The sequence below is a fragment of the Phycodurus eques genome, chromosome 6 (genome assembly GCF_024500275.1).
Source record: "Phycodurus eques isolate BA_2022a chromosome 6, UOR_Pequ_1.1, whole genome shotgun sequence".
NCBI classification, from domain to species: domain Eukaryota; kingdom Metazoa; phylum Chordata; class Actinopteri; order Syngnathiformes; family Syngnathidae; genus Phycodurus; species Phycodurus eques.
This window is the reverse complement of record NC_084530.1, coordinates 18,932,452-18,953,918: the sequence shown is the minus strand read 5'-3', so window position 1 is coordinate 18,953,918 and position 21,467 is coordinate 18,932,452. Positions and strand designations below refer to the sequence as shown.

Genomic DNA, 21,467 nt, shown 5'->3' with positions numbered 1-21,467 from the left:
CTTGGTATCCACGTTTTGTATCAGTCACTACAGTGGACAGCCAGTCAAAAGCAATTTTCCTCTGCATGAGTCCATGACGTCTAAGGCTTCCCCATTATCAGTGTGGTGTAGAGGGAGTGCAGTGCCGTAGGGATCTCGTTGGCGGACCCCCTGTAGACGGCTCAGAAATGAGCCGAGCTCCGGCGTGGTGAAGGTCTGCCTGTGAGGACTACAAAATCCACAGCGATGAGCCCAGCGCCGCCGTCGTGTTCATCACGCCGCCGCTTATTCTGCTCATTCAAATGCCGCCGCCTTGCTCATTAGCTCTTTGACCTCGGGTCATGAGCACGAGACTCGTCAGGAAAGGAAGAAGGTGAGGAAAAAGGAAGGTAGGATAAAACAAATGGGTACAACTTTAAAGCATGTGATGCACATGGGGGTAGTCTGTTGCCTAGCAACATGGAATCCAAGACACGTTTAAAGCATGAAAAGTCCACATGAAGACACACAGCACCACGTAAGTTCTTCGTTCACCTGAGAGCTTCGAACAATACATTGTCTTTAGTGGTTACAATACATGCATTCTGTAAGACTGGAAGTTTAAATTGTTTTTGATATTTTTAGGTTAAAGACTTAATTGCCTCTGGTGTTTACGAGAACATGTACATTTGTTGACGTCTATTACGTTGTCTTTGATATTTACGAAAATGTGTACATTTAGTTATGGTAAAAGACTAAATGGTCTTTGATATTTATAACACAAATAATATAAAAGTGCACATTAGTTAACAGCAATGTGTACATTCAATTTGTTGAGGACTAAATTGTCTTTGATATTTAGCAAAATGTGTACATTAGGTATGTTAAAGACTAAATTGACTTTGATGTTTATTAAAAAGTGCACATTAGTTTGTGAAAAACATGTAGGTTTGTTAAAGACTTGTCTTTGATGTTTATTAGTGCATATTAGTTTTTTGAATACTAAATTGTCTTTGATATTTACAAAAGACGTATATTCTGTTAATGAAATACTAAGTTGTCTGATGTTTACAAAATATGCATCATTGGTTTGTTAATGACTTAATTTCCTTTTACGGTATGTTTACAAAATGTACATTGGGTTTGTTGAATGCTTTATATCATAAGTGACAAACTGGTGGCCCGGGGGCCACAAATGCGGCCCACCACATCACTTTATCCGGGCCACGAAAGCTAATCAAGGGGTTCGACCTCATGTTTTGTGGGGGAAAAAAATCCAAATTGCAAATTGTCTTCACTTGAAATAACATTGAGATGTTACAAGCATTTTTGTTACCAATCCCCCTTTTAAGAGACATTTAATAATAGTTAAAAACATGTTTCTATAGGCTTCTATATGTAATTATCCATCCATCCATCCATTTTCTACAATTATATGGTGATAATTCATTTTTAGCGGTTCACAGTCATAACAGCCCTCCAAGGGAAGTCATAACAGCAATGTGGCCTGTGCCAAAAACGAGTTTGTCACACCTGCTTAAAACAGAAGAAAAAAAAAAAATCAAAAACCTGTACATTAGTTACTTTCAAGACTAAATTGTATTTGCCATTTAATAGAAGCTGTATGTTCGTTGACTACTAAATTGATAGTTTCAAAAATGCCTGTTTTATTTAACTTGACTAGGCCACTTCAGAACCTTCATTTTTTAAATTTATTTTTTTATTTTTTATAGCCATTCAGAGGTGAACTTGCCGGTACTGTAAATTGAAAACAAGACCACAGAAAAAGAAGATTGCAGTCCCTCCATGAGCATTGTGGATATTTGCATTCGTTATGAAGACCTCAATCAGATTTCATGTTGGATGTTTTCATCATCCATCACGTGTAAACAATCTTCGTCTTTTTAACCTTCAGATGCTTGCACAACAACACCGCGTTTGATGCAGCGACGGGGCTGCCATGATGGAAGGCTTTTCCCAGCCTCTGCGCCCATGGAGGTAAAAGTGGCGCGATGAGGAGGAGGACCAGGAGGAGAATGTTAAATATGTCCTTCAGACCCCAGGGGAGGAAGAGGAGAGAAAGGAGCGAGCTGTTTCTTCTTCACCATTTCAAAAGCCACCTTCCATATTTATCATTCTACAAAATGACCTTTGAGCCCTGCCGACAGCGGCGATAGCTAGCGCCAATTGTGACAAATTCAACTGAGATTATTGATGGCAAAATATCAGAATAAATCGGCGCAAACCCTTGCAAAGACACCCAAAGCATGTCATCATGTTTACAATACATGCAGGAAACACTAGGAAATACACACTTCTATCGTTGCGCTCAAACCAGAGCCCTGCACCGAACCCCAATACTGACCAAGACACATTTGCTTATATTGTGCCATCTCTAACTTTAAACCTAAACTCTGACACAGGTGTCAAACGCAAGGCCCATGCGGCCTGCCACATCATTTTATGCGGCAAATCATGTGTGTCAATTTCCATAAATCTGTACCAAAAATAAAAATTGTCACTGTAATAGATGTTGAGACAAGCATTGTTTCTGTTACTAAAATCCATTTTACAGTAACTTGAACAATAGCTGAATAAACTATTGTCCTTAATTTCTAATTTCAAAACAAGTTATCCATCAATTTCTTGATTGACTTGAGCATTGCATAACATTACGCTTCTTTGCTTTAAAAAAATCCTTTGCTTGCTTTTGCATTCTGATTCGGGTCCTCGTCCAATGACTGGTGACGTTTATACGTTCCACAACTCAGGCTGCAATTGACTGCGAAGGATTTGCAACTAAGTATTAAAAAGTGCAAGTTTTACTTATGATTGTTAATTCTCCCATTAGTGTTGATCCCTTAAAAAGTGGGACACACAAATTTATATATATATATATATATATATGTGTGTGTGTGTGTGTGCGTGTGTGTGTCTGCAGTTAAAGCACATCCTTTTTGTTTCATTTCCAATCCAGTGTTGTGGTGTTTAGAACCAAAAAAGATGACAATTGAGTCCACGTCCCAATATTTATGAACCTGACTTTACAGTATAAGCGTGAGGCCGCGTGTGACGATCCGGGCAGGCGTGTGGGACGTCTGCTGCTGGAGTTTAAACGTTGCCTCTCCACTCTAAAAGTGGAGAGTGGAGCTATTGAAGCCCAAAAGCTTTCAAATGCTGTGTAGGATGCGCACTAGCCTTTGTAGCACGTAGCCCACAGCTAACGGCTACGGCTAACGCTGCTTGTGTGTGTGTGTGTGTGTGTGTGGGAGGTCAACCCGCAGACTCGTCACAGCGCATCGAGTCAAGAGATTCCATGCTCATTGGAGTGCAGATACACAGCAGCATCAAAGACGCACATGCTTACATACAGTACTTCCTTTTCTGATTCATTTGCGTACTCAACCAGGCTCACTAAAGAACCTTAAATTGTCTTTGATGTTAATAAAAACATGCAAAGAGTGAAACGCTGTAAATGATCTCTGATAGTTACGAAAACACGTCAAGTTGACTGAAGAATACATTGGGCCTCATTCACTAATAAATGCATAGAAATGTTCTGACCCTGCACACAAGTTGAGCATACACACAAAATCACCGTCGGATTCATGACAATCAAAGACTCCATTGTCTTTGCAGTTTATGAAAACGGTACGTTAGTTTGTTGAAGACTGAATTGTATGTAATGTTTGCAAAACATGTACTATACATTAGGTTCATGAAGACTAAATTGCTTTCGATAGATGCAAAAACACGTCTGTAGAGGGCTAAATTGTCTTTGCTGTTACAAAAACACATTGATTAATTGAATTTGTTTTGGACGTTTTTAAAAAAAAAAAGTACTTTGGTTCATTGAATACTTCAAATACTGCAAATGCAAAATACATTCAGCATTTACGAAAACATTTATGTTTGGTTTCTTAAAGACTTAATTGTCTTTGATGTTTCCGTAAAAAGTCTAAATTGTCTTACACATACATTAGTAGAAGACTTTAAACTGACATTAGTCTTTACAAAAAGCATGTATGTTGGGTTTGTCGAAGGCTAAATGTTAATGCTTAAACCCCCATATGTTCAATTTATTTAAGGCTCGAAATATTCGTTAGACTCACTGACAACCAAATCGTCTGGAATTTACGGAACATGTTGAGTTCATGTGACTCTAGAGTTCGTCGACTTGGATGTTTACAAAATGCCTACCATTAGCACATACAGTAGCTTACATTAGCGTTGAAAAGCTTCAACTGTTTTGTGGGATGTAATACCTAAGCCTGGTAGTTGCATGCAGGCCAGTAGAACACATCAACGTGAAGCAACGCAAAGATGACAAAAACAACAACAGCAATCACAACAACAAGCAGAGAACCCGCTAGCCATTAGCATGCGCCTTCATGTGTAGCACAATGTGAGCACAGAACATAAAAAATGTGTGCAGTGCAGTGTAATGTAGCGTCGCTGCGGGCCAGCCTGCCACAGCTCGTCACACTGCACCGCACTGCACGCACGGCTTTGTGTGTGTGCATCTCTGTCATGTGACTACACTGGCGACCGATCACGGGGCAAGACGCTCCGGGAGCTGTCCGTTTCCGACACCGCGAAGAGGCAGCAATGAACATGTGAGGATGAGCAAGAAGGGAGCCAAAAAGTGATACAATAACATCTGGTTTTTGGGTACCTTCCATGAAAACATTGGAACGGCACAACAAATGCATACCTAGGACTTCAGTGTTTGGTACCCCAGTGCCAAAAAGTGTGGGTCAAGTACCCTTCATAGTAACACTGGAACGGCACAAAATGGCATACTTACTATCCCTGTGATTGGACCCAAATGGCAGGGTGGCAGAAAGTGGTAAGTATGGATCTTTTATTTTTGTACCCTTCACAACAACAACAAGCATTTAAAAAAGCATACAAACGATATACATACAACCACTGTCAACCCACTAGACTCTGTTGAGTTCGCAGTGCTTGGGCAACTCAACAAAAGGGTGGCAAAAAGTTGGGACGGCATGGGTCAGTTACTTTGGTAACCTTAACAACCACAATGGAACGTGCACAACAAAATTGCACACCTACTTCTTCTGTGCTTGGCTACCTAAACCGTAGGGTGCCAAAAATTGTCACAAAATTGCTCTATTTTGGTACCCCTCAAAACAACAATGGAAATGCACAAAAATGGCATACCAACTACCACTGTTCTTAAACAGAAGGGTTTCATAAAGTGATACAGTGTCAGTCAATTATTTTGGTACCCCTCGAAACAACAATGGAACTGCACAAAAATGACATACCTATTGTATTGCACTTGGGTACCCCGGACTTTACATTGGTACCTTTAACAAAAAAAGTGCCCCAAAAGTGGCACAGAAGGGTGCCAATTATCAATTCTAGCTCTGCCCCTTTAGGTATCCTACCAGTGCATTTCAGCTAACATAAGGATGCCAACAAGTACCACAGCATGGATTTATATATATATATATATATATATATATATTTAATTTTCAGTACCCTTCATAACAACAATTGAACCAGATTAAAAAGTGCCTATACGTGGTACCGAGCAGACGGGTACCAATTCATCTTTTTAGATACCCTACCACTAGATTTGCCATAGATATTTAACCCCTTAAAAAAAAAAAAAAAAAAAAAAATCTAAAGTATTTTTTGTAGGTTTCTATATACAAAGAGAATATGTTATAATAGATGATATCTGTATTGTATGTATTAATGAATTGTGTAAATTCTAGAAACTGTGACAAAATGTCATTTCAGATGCGCTGACTTATCGAAAAGGACATTTTTATTTATGAACCGCCAGCGTCCTCTTCTTCCTCCTCCTCCTCTTCCTCTCTGCTTGTGTCGATTTTTTTTTCATCCTCAGCTTGTCAGCATCCTCCTCCTCCACCACCTCCTCCTCCTCCTCTGCTCTTCTTCTTCGAGCGAGAAAGCCGCGGATTGACGTGTCGCTTGAGAGATAAAAAGAAAATCATCATCAAGCCGGCAAGAAAAGAATCCGGACGATTTTCACCGGGACGCGCCGTCGTGCAGTGACCAACTAAGCGCCTGGATGCGGCAAGGCTCACGCGTGGTCCCGCTAAGCCTCCACCACCGCCTCCTACTCCTCGTCCGCCTCCGCCGCCGCCTCCGCGCTCCGTCGGCCGGCTACATGCGCGCCGATGCCCGGCCTGCTCCCCTCCAGGAGCCCGCATGGAAACCGGGGACCAGAATTTCAGGAGGAAGAGCAAGCAACTAAGCAGGCTGTGCTTTGATCTCCATCTTCTTCAGCTGCTCCTTTTCTTGGATGGATTATTTTGACCTGTGGTGAGGGGCGTCCACGGTGGGCTTCTTTTCAAAATGGCAGTTTTGCACACATAGAGTTCTATAGCATATGTGATTCTCGCTTGGTTTGTTTTTTTCCATTTTTGAGGGGTGTCAAAAGTGACAACCGAGTGAGAGGAGAGGTTGCAACCTGATGTTTAGGTGGCCCGTTTTCCAGAACCGATGGCGGTCCATGTGCAAGCTGGTGAAGTTTCTACTGTTGTGTATACGTGTGTGTGTGTGTGTTTGTGCGGGTGTGTGTGTTTGTAAGTGCATGTGCTAGATTCGCTTAGTTTAGCTTCCGAAAAAGGGGCACCAATCCCGTTATTGGGGGTTTGGTCTTTCAAGGGCTTCCAAAGTAGGCCTCCCTCCTGTGAGATCAACTTTTTTTTTTAGGTCGGTCACTTGTTCCACTTTGCGTCTCTTTGACCGCCCTCCCCTAAACCCCAACCCCCCTAACCCCGCCCCCTTTAAAGGTGTACCTATTTTTTCTCACCTGGTCAGCGACCCCCCACCCAAAACCAACCATACGATTTCCCCCGAGCTCCCCTAATTCCCCCGCCCCCCCTGCGGCCCCCCGCTCCCGCCACCCGCCCTCCGCCGCCGCCCACCCCCCCTTTTTCGAGCTGGCGTGGCGACGCAAACTCACAAATATTTACTTCCTGTACGTGAAGAGGAAAGGGGGCCCCCCCTTCGTGGAATGCGGCAACATGGGCGTGTTTGACCGCGGGGTTCAGATGCTGCTGACCACGGTGGGGGCCTTCGCCGCCTTCAGCCTCATGACCATCGCCGTGGGCACGGACTACTGGCTGTACTCGCGCGGCGTCTGCAAGATCAAGAGCAACAACGAGAACGAGACCAGCAAGAAGAACGAGGAGGTGATGACACACTCGGGCCTCTGGAGGACCTGCTGCCTGGAAGGTGAGATACAAACCCCCCAGGTCAATCAATGGCACTGGTCATGGGGTGTGCATACTGTAGTTGGTTGCTACACAATATCAAAGATAGCTGAGTGGCTTCTGTAATTTTTTTGGGGTTTGTTTCAACATCAAAGACAATTAAAGGCTTGTGTGGGCCTAACGTACAAGTTTGGGTAACATCAAAGACACATTAGGGTCATTAAAGTGTCCAACATACGAGGTTTTGTAAACATCCAAGACAATTTACCATGTAAACATCGACGACAGTTGAGAGGCTTCTGTAAGACTGACACTGACGTTGCTGTAAGCATCAAAGACAATTTAAAGGCTTCAGTTGGCCTAACGTACAAGTTTGGGTAATATCAAAGACACTTTAGAGTCTTCAATGTATGAGTTTTTGTAAACATTACAGACAATCGATGTCACGGTTTGGGCTTTTCGAAAGCAAGGAAGGCAAGGCAAAATGTGGAGCGCCCAAGTGCAGGGAAGCAAGGAGGCTAGGCAGAAGTCTCAAAAACGATATTTAATTCCAAATCAAAGGCAAACAGCAATCTTGGAAAAAGCAACCGAAACACAGCACCAAAACTGATAATCAAAGGAACAAAGAAACACTTGAATAAACCTAAAACTGGAAACAAGACATGACGACTGAAAGTACAGGCGACTATGACATGTGGCACAGACAGTGACAATGACAATGAACCGAAAGAAACCAGGGAAGCAAATACAAACAGATTGACGAGACGACGAACACCTGGACTAGACACGAGTGGCTGTAGGAGCTGATTGGTCGACACAAGGTAGACGGCTGACGAGAACAGGTGGACACAATAACTGAACACAAGTCACACAAAACAAGAAAAACATGGAACACAGGAAAACACAAAGCAAAACCAAACGCAATCCAAACCAAAAAAATAGACCATGACAATTGAGAGGCTTCAGTAAGCAGTAAATAAGTTTTTGTAAGCATCAAAGACATTTTAGTGGATTCAAGGGGGCCAACATGCATTTTTGTATACATTAAAGATTCAATTTAATCTTCAATGCGGCCAATGTATGTTTTCGTGAATATCAAAGACAATTTCGGGCCTTCATATTACAAAATAATTTTCATTTCTCAACAACAAAGACCATTAAGTATTTAAACAATGACAATTTAGAGTCTTATATACAAGTCTTTGTAAACATCAAGGACAAGTTTGGGGCTTTGATAATCCCACTGTACAAGTTTTTGTAAATATCAAAGATAATTTAGTCTTGGATAAATCTAACATACATGTTGTTATAAACATGGAGAATTTAGAGACTTATATCACCCTAACGTACAAATTTAGGTAAATATCAAAGAATTTCGAGGCTTTAATCTGGTAGTCTTAAAAAAGAATTTAGTCTTTAATGTGGCCAATGTTCCAAAGTTCTTATAAACTTCAAAATGCTGCGGTGGACCTAACTAGAGTTTTTCGTTAACAACAAAGAAAATTTAGGGTCATCAGTGCATCTAGTGAACAAGTTTTGTCAACGTCAGACAATTTGGCTGATTCAATGGTTCTAACATACATGTATTGTTAAATGTCAGAGAATTTGTAAAGTTGAGTATTCAATAAATTGAACATAAAAGTTATTATAAACATCAGATTTTATATGTTGGAATTTTATATGTTAGAATTTAATATGTAACATCAAAGACAATATAGAGGCGTCAACATGCCTGGTGCTCACGTTTTTGGCAAACATCAAAGACAATGCAGCGCCTACAATGCACCTAACAAAAGACTTAATATTTGTGTTTTTGAAAATCGCAAAAAAAAAAAAAAAGAAAACGTAACAAATTTTCGGGTCTAACGTAAATTATGGTAAACTTTAAAGGCAATGTTGAGGCTTTGTAAACATAAAAAATGATTTAGTCGGTAAACATCAAAGAAAATGTTGCCTTCACTGCAAATAACATGTTTTTGTAAACTTGCAACACAGTTTAGTCTAGCCACGAGCCTAAGTATATATGTTTATGTAAACATCAAAGACAATTTAGGAAATTTAATGGGTCAGAAATCTCAGAGTGCTTGAATATGTACATTGAATATGTGTACCTAATGACATGTCCATTGAGTGTAGAGCTCATGTGAATATTAACTAAAATTATAATCAAAGCAAGACTGTACTTTAGTAGCCATTCTTGTGTGTGCTTTTTAAAAAATAAGAATTAATGTTGATTTCCAGTCCCGCCAGTCAACAGTTAGTCACTGTCACGTTGTCTCTCTTCTGATTGGCTGTGTGATGTCACATGACCAAAACGCCATGAAACCTGCTGGCACAGCTTTTTATTTTGTTTGTTTGTTGTTGTTGTTTTTTTTCTCCCCTCCGTACCATCCATCTCCTCTCCCCGCATGTTTCTGGAATCTTTTAAATGCGACAACCTCGCCGGGAACGCTGCGGAGAGATGAGAGGGATGAACCAGGGTAAATTGTTTGAGGAGGAAAGAGAAAAGAGAGAGAAATGAGAGCACCCCCTGCGCCCTGTCCTCTAGGCATCTTTAACATGCGGGCTACATTAATCTTGTGTCTTCAGTGTGGCGCGCATACAAGTTTTTGTAAACATCAAAGACAATTTTAGGTCTTCAATGCACATTAGATTACCATTTTCGTACACATCAAATCCATTGAAGACTACATTGTCGAGTGTTCAGTGCACCTTTTGTAAACAAAAAAAAACCAAATCAATGTCATCTTCAATACAACAGAAATATCAAAGGCAATGTAGCCTTTACTACACCTGTTTCGTAAGCAGTAAAGAATGTAGTGATTTAAATCAACTTTACCTTATACACACTAGACATACAAGAAAGACATACAAAGACAATGTAATAATTCCTGTACCTAAATATCAAGCACAGTTCAGTCTTCAATGCACTTATGTTTTTGTAAACAAAGACAATTAAATCGAGTCACTGACGCCCACCCAAAAAAGTTCTTAATATCTTATAGATGCCACAAGATGGCGACAAACCACTTTTTTTTCTATTAGACCAGGCTGAGGCCTGAGCACAAAAGCAGCGAAGAGTTCAGTATTTATCAAGTAACGGAAAATGGGTTACCTAAAAAAAAAAGAAATTCGTGAATGCAGAGCCGCGGGGTTGACTTTACACCTTCATTATTGTAAACAAGTTCAACTTCACACTGTATTAATAATATTCACACACCGGTGTTAATAGAGTAGACTGAACACCATCAATCCGGATTGTCCCGTGTGGGCAGACCAGCTGCCGAGTCTGACGGAGCTTTCCATCACGGATTTGTCCATGATGGATCTGTGCCCGGGCCCAAGTCTGGTTCCGATGCGCCCAGCCCAGCAGCCCCGAAGGCTCGCGGGCCGTGACAGGTGGAGCTCAGCGGGCTCTAAGTGCCGCTATTAATCTCCATCACGCCACCGCCGCGTGTGTGACAGCAGATATGTTTCTGGGAATGAGATGTGAGTGTGTGTGCGTGTGTGTGTGTGTGCGCGCGTGTGTGTGCACATGTTCATCATTTTTTTTACAGAGGACATCTGAAGCCAGTGAACCTCACAAGGTTAAACTGTTTTTAAGCTGTGGAGACACACCACAATGCCCTTTATGCGTTTTTCTTTCTTTCTTTTTTTTTTAACAATGAATGAATGAATCATCAGCTTTTTACTGTGGAGCCAAATAGACCAACTGTACAATACCATTTGGATTCGGAGGCGGTTTGGGGGCGATTTATGGAAATGTAATTTAAAAAAATAAATAAATGTATGCAGGAGGATGATATACGATGACTGTACCAATTTTTTAGTCTGTGGTGGGAGGACAAGGTTCCATCTTGCTTTAAACAGCTGAAAACAACAAGAAATGTTTGTTGGTATGTAGGATAGTTCCTAGTTCCTAGTTTATGAAGAACAGTAGACAGAACTGTACCCTTTTTTTATACTAAGGCAGGGAGGAAAAAGTTAAAATACCTAAAAACAAAAAGTCGTTTGTTGGTAAGTAGGTTACTTGCCGGTTTATGAGGACGCCAGACCGGACTGTACCATTTTCAATTCTTGGGTGGGGAGGAAAAAGTAAAAATACCTATAAACATAAAAAGGTTTGTTGGAATGTAGGATAGTACCTGGTTTATGAAGAATGACAGACCATTTTTTAATTCTGAGGTGGGAAGAAAAAACCTTTGTTGGTCATTTTGCTACTTCCTGGTTTATAAGGAATGTCTTGGTAGGAAAACCATTTTCGATTTTGGGGTCGGGAGAAAAAGTCAAAATAGCTAAAACGATTGTTGGTAAGTAGGCTACATCCTACTTCATAAAGAGTAGATGGGGGGGAGCAATGTTTGATAAGGCAGGGAGCCAGGGGAGTGGTGTTGAGCGAACTGTCGCAGTTATTGTATGGTTCGTATGGTTGTGTTGAGCTGGCTGTCCTTGTGGTGCGTATGGGATGATCTGGACCAAACGGCGGCAGAATATTCTGTTGCAGAGTCCATGAGGGCCAGTGCTGACGTGCGCGTTTTTTTTTTTTTTGTCATTTTTTGTCACCCATATTTTTTTTGGTCATTTTTTGTCACCCATATGAACCGATAAACACTACAACTCAAATAAATGTCTAATTTTCTTTCCCCCTGAGAAAAAAAAGGAAATAGATGAATGAAATGAATGAAATGAAATAGTTAAAAAAGAGGTGTGACAATTAAATGCCGGGTTCATCATCTACAGCAGTGTTCCTCAACCGTTTTTGCACCGCGGAGCGGTTTAGAGTAGGCATTTTTTCTCATGGACCGGCTGTGGCGCATATATATATTTATATATATAAGTCTTGACGTGTCAATTGAGACGCGCAGCTGTTGCGGCGGAGAAAATCGGGTCAATTTTCAAAATAAAACACATTGACAGGCGAATCGCAATACACTGGAAATGATAGAAATTGGTCATTCTTTCTCTGCGGTCCGGTAACAAATCCCGCATGGCCCGGTACCGGTCCGCGGACTGGGGCTTAGGGACCACTGAGCTGCAGTATTTTAACATATAAATGCCACACCTCAAATATACACCTCCCCCCGAAAAAAAATAACACCTGATGGTCAGCATTTTTTTAACGGCTGGCTCATTGTCCACTTCACATTCACATCGACTTCTTTTTTTATTCTCCTGGGAGGAATAATGAAAAAATACAGACATATTGAAATCTAAACATGGAGTTCGTCCTCCACTTGAACAAATAAAGGCCACACCTTAAATAAATACATCAAAATGGATGACTGTGCGGCAAAACCCACCTAACACAAAACCAGTCAGTGCATGAAGCATCCTGTGTGCCATCACAGTGATGTCACCTGATGCTTGTTGTTGCTTCATGTGACAGCGTAGTGTAGTGTGTGTGTGTGTATGTGTGTGTCTCGCTGGCACCTCCACGTGCCCTCTTTAACGCTTGGCGGGAAGGTGCTGACAGGCCGTCTGCGCTGTCATCCCACAGCCAAAGAGAGTGACCTCTGTGTGTGCGTGCGTGCGTGTGTGTGTATCTCTACCCAGACATACTCACTGTTGTCGGTGACCACAAAATAGCAATATGGTGATATCATTGTCAATATGGTATTGCTACACCAGGATCAAATATCGACGTGTCTTCTTTCTCAGTCACATAGATATCGTAATATATCGGACGTGGCTACCTTCCAAAATGTCGATTATCAAAATACAAGCTGTATTGCGATACTAGCGATATCTTCGTATTGTAGTTGTTCTGCTCTTCCCATCCCCTACCAAAAAAGATGTAGTAAATGAGTAGTAGTATGCCCTCACGCTGGTGGGAGAACAACGTAAGCCATATGAGTCACATCAAGTGTGTGTTATATGAGACTTTAGCCCATTGATTGCCAACGATGCATCCAGTAGGGAGGACAAAACATCAAAGCATACGCGCACAGATTCTAGTTTAACGAGCATCAACGCATGGATGGATGGATCTTACAGTACTGTATACGGTTTCGTCTGTTAAAGTTATCAGTTTTAAACCCAAAAATGGTGATAGAAATTAAACAATTTCATCAAAATGAAAAATGGGGACAAAACATAAAAAATAAAAAAAAATAAAAATAAGAAATACAAATCTGTGATAAAGGCGAGAAAGAAACACTAAAATAAAATAGGTAAAAAGGCAAAATGACGAACAAAACATAAAATTAAGTTAAAAATGAAGACGTTGATGAAGTCATGAGATGCAGTTTGAACAATACGAATGATAAACAAAAAAAATTACATTGAAAATGGATACAAAAAAATGATGTTAAAAGCGTAAAATCATGTTAAAAGACTTAAAAGTTAAAAGACAAAAACTGGTGATCAAAACATACAATGATGCTAAAAATTATCAATAGAATTAAATGAAAATGACATTAATAACGAAAAATGACGATCAAAAATATAAAGAAGGTAAAGAAGGAGGTAAGCCGAAAGGCGACGCTCTCAATTTACCGGTCGATCTACGTTCCTACCCTCACCTATGGTCACGAGCTGTGGGTCGTGACCGAAAGAACAAGATCCCGGATACAAGCGGCCGAAATGAGTTTCCTCCGCAGGGTGTCCGGGCTCTCCCTTAGAGATAGGCTGAGAAGCTCGGTCATCCGGGAGGATCTCAGAGTAGAGCCGCTGCTCCTCCACATTGAGAGGAGCCAGATGAGGTGGCTGGGGCATCTGATTCGGATGCCTCCCGGACGCCTCCCCGGTGAGGTGTTCCGGGCACGTCCCACCGGAAGGAAACCCCGGGGACGACCCAGGACACACTGGAGAGACTATGTCCTTCGGGTGCCCTGGGAACGCCTCGGGATCCCCCCCGGAAGAGGATGAAGGATGAAGTGGCTGGGCAGAGGGAAGTCTGGGCGTCCCTGCTAAAGCTACTGCTCCCGCGATCCGCGCGATAGGCGGTAGAAAATGGATGGATGGATGGATGAATGGATGGAAAAATATAAACACGTTAAGAACGATAAATGGCAGTCAAATTACGTAAAACAATGAAATGACAATGACACAAAAAATGTCGATCAAAACAAAATTATATTAAAAACATAACACATCCATTCATCTATTTTTACTTTCATTTCACATCCATTCAGTTCATTCTCTGTACTGCTTATCCTCAGAAGGGTCGCGGGCGTGCTGGAGTTGATCCCAGCTGACTGTAGGCGAGAGGCGTGGTACACTCTGAACTGGTCGCCAGCCAATCGCAGGGCACAAATAAACAAACAAAACATTCACACTCACATTCACACCTACAGGCAATTTAGAGTCTTCAGTTAACCTACCTTGAATGTTTTTGGGATGTGGGAGGAAACCGGAGTACTCGGAGAAAACCCACACAGGCACGAGGAGAACATGCCAACTCCACACAGGAAGGCCAGATTTGAACCCGGGTCCTCAGAACTGTGCTAACCAGTCGCCCACCGTGCTGCCCTTAAAACATAACATTACAGGTAATTGAAAAGAAAATCTAGACAAGTGACAATTAAACACCGGGTTCGTCATCATCCATGTGAACAAAGTGAGACGACACACTTCAACTAAACCCCCCGAGATAAAAAATAGAATGCTCGATCCTTGAAAACTCAAACGTTCAACTCACCAACAACTCAAATAAACACCTAATTTTTGTACTTTTTCCCAGGTGATTAAAAGTATAAATGTGAAAATTCAGGACCATATCAACAAATAAACATCCATCCATCCATCCATCCATTTTCAACACCGCTTATCCTGGTCAGGGTCGCGAGGCACTGGAGCCTATCCCAGCTGACTTCGGGCGAAAGGCGGACTACACCCAGAACTGGTCGCCAGTCAGTCGCAGGGCAACAAATAAACAACACACGTTAAATAAACACCATGTTTAATGTAGAAAAAGTAATAGGTAGTGATTAAAATGTATAATTGTGATGTTAGAATTTTTTTTTTACATATCTGTGTGACCAGGGCTAATCCTGAGCAAATCCAGTGCTTCCTGGTGTCTTGGTTGTCATAGTTACTATGCCAACAAGAGTCAAATGAGTTTACAGTTGAGACAAACATGACAATAGTGAATAATAATATTAATATTAATAATAACAATAATAATTCATCCTCATTATTGAGGGACGATATCAGGAGGATATCCAGCGGGGTTGCCACCACAATCACCATGACAATGAATAATAATAATAATAATAATAATAATAACAATAATAATTCATCTTCATTATTGAGGGATGATACCAGGAGGATATCCAGCGGGGTTGCCACCACAATCACCATGACAACGGGGCTTAGTCATCCACAAACAAGAGCACCAGTAATGACTAACATCTTATGAAGGTGTCATCATGCGCTCTCTCTTTCACTCTCTGGGCGAGATGATTAATTGGCCACTATCATGTCCTACAGAATGTGGGCAGGGTTGAAAAAGAGAAGAGCAAGAATGAAGAGGAGGATAGGAGAGAGGGGTGAGGAGGGAAAAAAATGCATGAATAAATAAATACGATCATAAAATTCTGACCAAACCTTAAAATAAAGATCAGAACATGATGCAATGATGAAACTTTAAAATCAAGTTAAACACAAAATGACACGACCGCGCCGCCCCAAAATATACCAATTAAAACATGAAATAGCAATGAAAATATAATGGTGGCACGGTGACCGACTGGTTAGCACGTCTGCCTCACAGTTCTGTTCAGGGTGTACCCCGCCTCTCTCCCGAAGATAGCTGGGCTTCAGCACGCCCGCGACCCTAATGAGGATAAGCGGTGGATAGATGAAAATATAATGGAAATAACAATAATGATGCTTAAAAATGAAACATTTTCAGTAAGTCTTCACAAGGTTTTCACACTGTGTTGCTGGTATTTTGGCCCATTCCTCCATGCAGAACTCCTCTAGAGCCGTGATGCTTTGGGGCTGTCGCTGGGCAAGACAGACAGACAGACTTTCAACTCCCTCCAAATATTTTCTCTGGGGTTGCGATCTGGAGAGTGGCTAGGCCGCTCTAGGACTTTGAAATGCTTCTTACGAAGCTACTCTGTGGCCCGGGCGGTGTGTTTGGGATCACTGTCATGCTGAAAGACCCAGCCACGTTTCATCTTTAATGCCCTTGCTGATGGAAGGAGGTTTTCACTCAAAATCTCACGATATATGGCCCCATTCATTGTTTCCTTTACACGGATCAGTCGTCCTGGTTCCTTTGCAGAAAAACAGCACCACAGCATGATGTTTCCACCCCCATGCTTCACTGTAGGTATGGTGTTCTTGGGATGCAACTCAGCCTTCTTTCTTCTCCAAACACGACAAATTGAGTTTTTACCAAAAAGTTCTATTTTGGTTTTATCTGACCACATGACATTCTCCCAATCCACTTCTGGATCATCCAAATGCTTTCGAGCAAACTTCAGACGGGCCTGGACATGTACTATCTTAAACACGGGGACACGTCTGGCATTGCAGGATTTGAGTCCCTGGTGGCGTAGTGTGTTACTGATGGTAGCCTTTGTTACTTTGGTCCCAGCTCTTAACAGGTCATTCACTAGGTCCCCCCGTGTGGTTCTGGGATTTTTGCTCATCGTTCTTGTGATCATTTTGACCCCACGTGGTGACATCTTGCGTGGAGCCCCAGGTCGAGGGAGTGGTCTTGTATGTCTTCTATTTTCTAATAATTGCTCCCACAGTTGATTTCTTGACACCAAGCTGCTTAACTATTGCAGATTCAGTCTTCCCAGCCTGGTGCAGGTCTACAATGTTGTTTGTGGTGTCCTTTGACAGCTCTTTGGTCTTGGCCATAGTGGAGTTTGGAGTGTGACTGTTTGAGGTTGTGGACACGTATCTTATATACTGATAAAGAGTTCAAACAGGTGCCATTAATACAGGTAACAAGTGAAGGACAGAGGAGTCTCTTAAAGAAGAAGTTACAGGTCAGGAGAGCCAGAAATCTTGCTTGTTTGTAGTTGACCAAATACTTATTTTCCACCATAATTTGCTAATAAATTCTTTAAAAATAAGACAATGTGATTTTATGGATCTTTTTCTCTCTCATTTTGTTTCTCATAGGTGAGGTATACCTATGATGAAAATTATAAGCCTCTCATCTTTTTAAGTGGGAGAACTTGCCCAATTGGTGGCTGACTTAATACTCGGCGGTATTATTGAGTAAATTTGCCCAAAATGGTTGTTCCAAAACAAAATAGCTGCCTTCCTGTTTGGATTCTGGAATAAGTCCTTGAGACTTCTTCGTGGGTCCTGTTGTGATAGACATGTCTGCCCAATTTCGTGTCAATTGGTGAAACTGGTGTGAGGGGCTAATTTTTTTTTTTTTCAAACTTTCAAGGAAGGGGATTTTTAAAAGTAAGACCTGTCATTTGCTAAATGCGACAACTAGTTACGAATAAGTTTTTGTGATATTCTTTACATATAAATTGCATATTTTATAGCTTGTCATAATTGACTATTTCCTGCTCAGCATCGTGGTCAAAAGAATCCTCTGACAAAAAAACAAAACAAGCAGTACCTCTCAGTCTCCACGCCGGCACGCTGCCGTAAAATACATAAATCCTCTTATCTCTCAAGGAGATTAAAAAAATTCAGGAAGAACAATCAGTGAGTGAAGGAAGGATGGGGTGAGGAAGAGGTTGACGCGGGATAGAAGGAGAGGATGAGGAGGAAAAAAGGGATAGGTGTGATGGGAGTGGGAGGAGGCGATGGGAGGGAAAAAATAACACTGTGCAGGCTTGGGTGTTATGGCGAGTCATCAAACTACATTGCAACGCTTCATCCACACAAAATGATGATTTTTTTTCCGGAATTTAGCATTATCCGTGTATTTAGCATACACATTTCAAATTTGTAAGGAATGGGACCTTGTAAAATGGCGGTTTCAAACCAAAATAGCAGGCTTTCTGTGCATTTTCGGGCAGGACTTTTTGAGACTTTATTATAATAGACTTATTGATTTATTCAGGGGGTGAATTTTCAAAAATTTCAGATAAATGCGATGGAGCCAGTTTTTGAGGTACTGTGAATTGAGCCCAAAATGTTTGCTGCAAACCAAAATGCCAGACTTCCTGTACACTTCCCGACAATGTTTGTAGTTAATTTTTTGTGGGTCTACTAATAATAGACATACCTACCAAATTTCATGTGGCTGAGTGTAACTGGCCTCGGGGTTTTGAAGGGTGTTACCAAGACAATTTTGGGTTGCACGACTGTTACCACTAATTGACGCTTCAAACCAAAATGTCAGACATCCCATGTCTTTTCAGATATGGGTTCTTGGACGTTTTTTGTACTCATATTTCATGTTGTGCAGGGCAAACGTACAATTGTTGAGGGTTGAGACTCGAGAGAGTGTCAATGCTTACTTTAAACCAAAATGGCCAACGTCCTGTGTCTTTTCAGGCATGGCTTTTTGACTTTTTTGTGGGTCTACTCATGGTACACATACCTACTAAATTTCATGTTGCTAAGTGAAACTAGTTTCGGGCATACATTTTCCAAAAACTCAGGTGCTGTAGAGTACAGACCCTATTTTCTGGTGGTTGCAACTGTTACCGCAAATTCACTCTGAAATACCCGGTCAAACCAAAAATGACTGACTTCCTGTGACTTTTAAGGCATGAGTTCTTGAGGCTTTTTTTGTGGTTCTATTCATGATAAACACATGTACCAAATTTCAAGTTGCCTAATGAAACTGGCTTCAGGGGCTGAATTTTCCCCCCCAAACTCCTGTAACTGCTACCGGACCAGAAGGAACACAGCTTTGGTGAATTTCAGGGGGAAAAAATATTTAGTTCAGAATATAAAAGCCCAGAAAATGGTTAAACAGGCACGTGATCTTGGCGTCACATCCCCACGTCATAAGAGGAACTGAAGAGGGTCCACTAAAGTCACTATTGTGGTCCCCCACAAAAGCAGAAATACCACTTTTAAGTGTGTGTGACCCTCTAAAAGTGTTTATAGGCCGCTACGATATCAGTGCTGGTTGCTATGGACCTATATGAGCCTTTGAACAGCCGTTGCTATGCAGCGAGCGAGTGAGGCAGAGCAATGAGCCAGAGGCCCATGCAGTGGATGAGTCATATCCCCCCTCCTACATCCCTCCCCCCACCCAGACCTCCCTTCACTAACACTTGTAGACCCCTATTGCATTCCTTACACACACACACACACACACACACACGCAAACAACGACGAACCTCCTGGCGTTCTCGTGGCGGCCGAACTTGTCAAACATGGCTGACGGCGTGTATGAAAACACATACACACACACCTGGCTGCGGCGGCGACGGCGTCGTTGCAGAGGCACACACACACATTCAGTGTAACCTGTTGTGATGTGTGCACTGTAGCTTGACACGCCCTCTGCTACTACAGAGGAGAGCTCAGTGTGGTCATGTGACCCACATTGCAGCTTAAACCTTAAGACTTCTCTGGTACATTTTGTGCCATAGGATAGATGTTTTTTGTGGCTTATATATTGTAGGTTGAATTTTCCAGAGAACAGTCATTGTATGTATTCCTTTAAATTAGCCTTAAAGGGTCAAGCTACACAAATGAAAATCATTGATATTGATTGATTTCATGTTAGTGACTGAAAATGGTTTCGGGGACTGAATTTTCAAACCTATGAGGGGCGCGACTGAGCCAATTTTTGAAGATTGCTACTGCTACTGCAATTTGACCCTAAAAATGTCTGCTTGAAAGCAAAATGGCAGACTTTCTGTGTCTTTTCTGGCATGGCTTCTTCAGGCTTTTTTTGTGGGTCTACTCAAGATAGACATGCCTGCCAAATTTCCTGTTGCTAAGTGAAACTGGCTTCGCGGGCTGAATTATCTCCCCAAAATTCCAATGGACTCCATTAACCTTTTGCTGTTTTCTGCAAGTGTGCCTCGCGACTAAAATGATCAGTCTGTCATTATTGAGTCATAAGATATCCAAGCAGCAATTTTGAAGCACGGTGACAATTTTGTCATTTGAGTACGATCTTTTAATTTGATTTTAGGACTTGAGGAAGTCACTAGGACACAAATATGAACAGTTGAGTCAGCGTTACACTGTCGTCTTCTCCCTGCGCCGCAGCTCAGCGGACAATAAAAGTGGCCTCCCACTTAATTCCCAACCATCAATTCAAACTCAAGTGAGTCGATGGACAAATTAAGACCATTAAGATCCAAATTAAGATGAGTGTGGATTCACAGTGTCATAAACGAGCGCGGGGATTTCAACAAAAACACGTAAACGCCGCTGCGTCGCCAAACATTTTTACGGTCCAGAACAAAACCTTTGTATACACACTTAACAGCCCCGTGCTAAGCCTGTGTATAAAAAAAAAAACAGTAATTGACAGTGCATCTGGAAAGTAGTTACAAGGCTTTGTGCACATTTTGTTATATTACAGCCTTATTCCAAACTGTAATTTATTCTTTTTCCCCCCTCAAATGTGAAGCATTGCATCCACAACCACAACATCCCAACATTTGAGTTGCGTTTTGATGTTTTGTAATCCCACGTAGTTTCTCAAAAGGACGTACTGTTGCATTAAAAGTCAATACGTTTGTCACAGGTTGGGTTAGTGCTAAGGATTAACTTTTGGGGTTAGAGATTGGGTTAGGGTTTAGAGTTAAGTGTTAAGTTTGGGGGTTAGATTTACAGTTCAGGGTTAGGCTTTATAATTTAGGGGTCGGGGTTAGTGTCAGGGGTTAAAGCTAGTGTTAAAGGTTAGAATATTGGGTTAGAGGTTGGAATGAGTGTCAGGTGTTAGGATTTACAGTTAGGGATTGAGGTTAGGTTTAGAGTTAGGGTTAGGATTTTGTCTCACATTAGGGTTAGGGTTTGGGATTAGGATTAGGGGTTTATGTTGGAGATAGGTTTAGGGATAAAATTTTTGTTTTAGGAGGAACACTGGCTACATTTTTATTGAATTCATATCCTCAAAAGTACATTCAATTAAATGGGCATTTTCATTTACATTTGCTGTCCATTTGTTCATGTTCATCATCTAGTTCTTCTCCATGTTTATTTGGCTCACTAATCTGATGTCACCGCAAGTCGCTAATTTCCATTCAATTCACTTTAAATGTCCTGTAGCCACTTCACCTTCCTTATTTTAATAGCCAATGTCAAAACCTTTTAGAGGCCAGAGGCTTTAAAAGGCATAAATAAGGCAGAGAAACATTAAACCAATATACACATTAAGTGCGGTGCGATGTAATGCATTGATTAGCGTGATAAAAACCAGCATCTGCCAACCGCTGGACGTCA

The 21,467-nt window shown here is 41.5% G+C and overlaps 1 protein-coding gene and 1 long non-coding RNA gene across 2 annotated transcripts in view; both read left to right on the top strand.

Moving 5' to 3' along the window:
• Positions 1-119: 119 nt before the first annotated feature.
• On the top strand, positions 120-2,489 carry LOC133404408 (uncharacterized). Its single transcript, XR_009768821.1, has 2 exons — positions 120-496; positions 1,874-2,489. It is a non-coding gene; the product is annotated as an uncharacterized LOC133404408 (long non-coding RNA).
• Positions 2,490-5,883: 3,394 nt separating this feature from the next.
• The window catches only part of LOC133404490 (voltage-dependent calcium channel gamma-2 subunit-like), a 48,274-nt gene continuing 32,690 nt past the window's right edge, over positions 5,884-21,467 (top strand). Inside the window, exons 1-2 of the mRNA XM_061680430.1 lie at positions 5,884-6,481; positions 6,951-7,197. Of these exons, the coding sequence (XP_061536414.1) occupies positions 6,431-6,481; positions 6,951-7,197 (298 nt within the window). The 5' untranslated portion in view covers positions 5,884-6,430. The remainder of the gene's footprint in view (positions 6,482-6,950; positions 7,198-21,467) is intronic.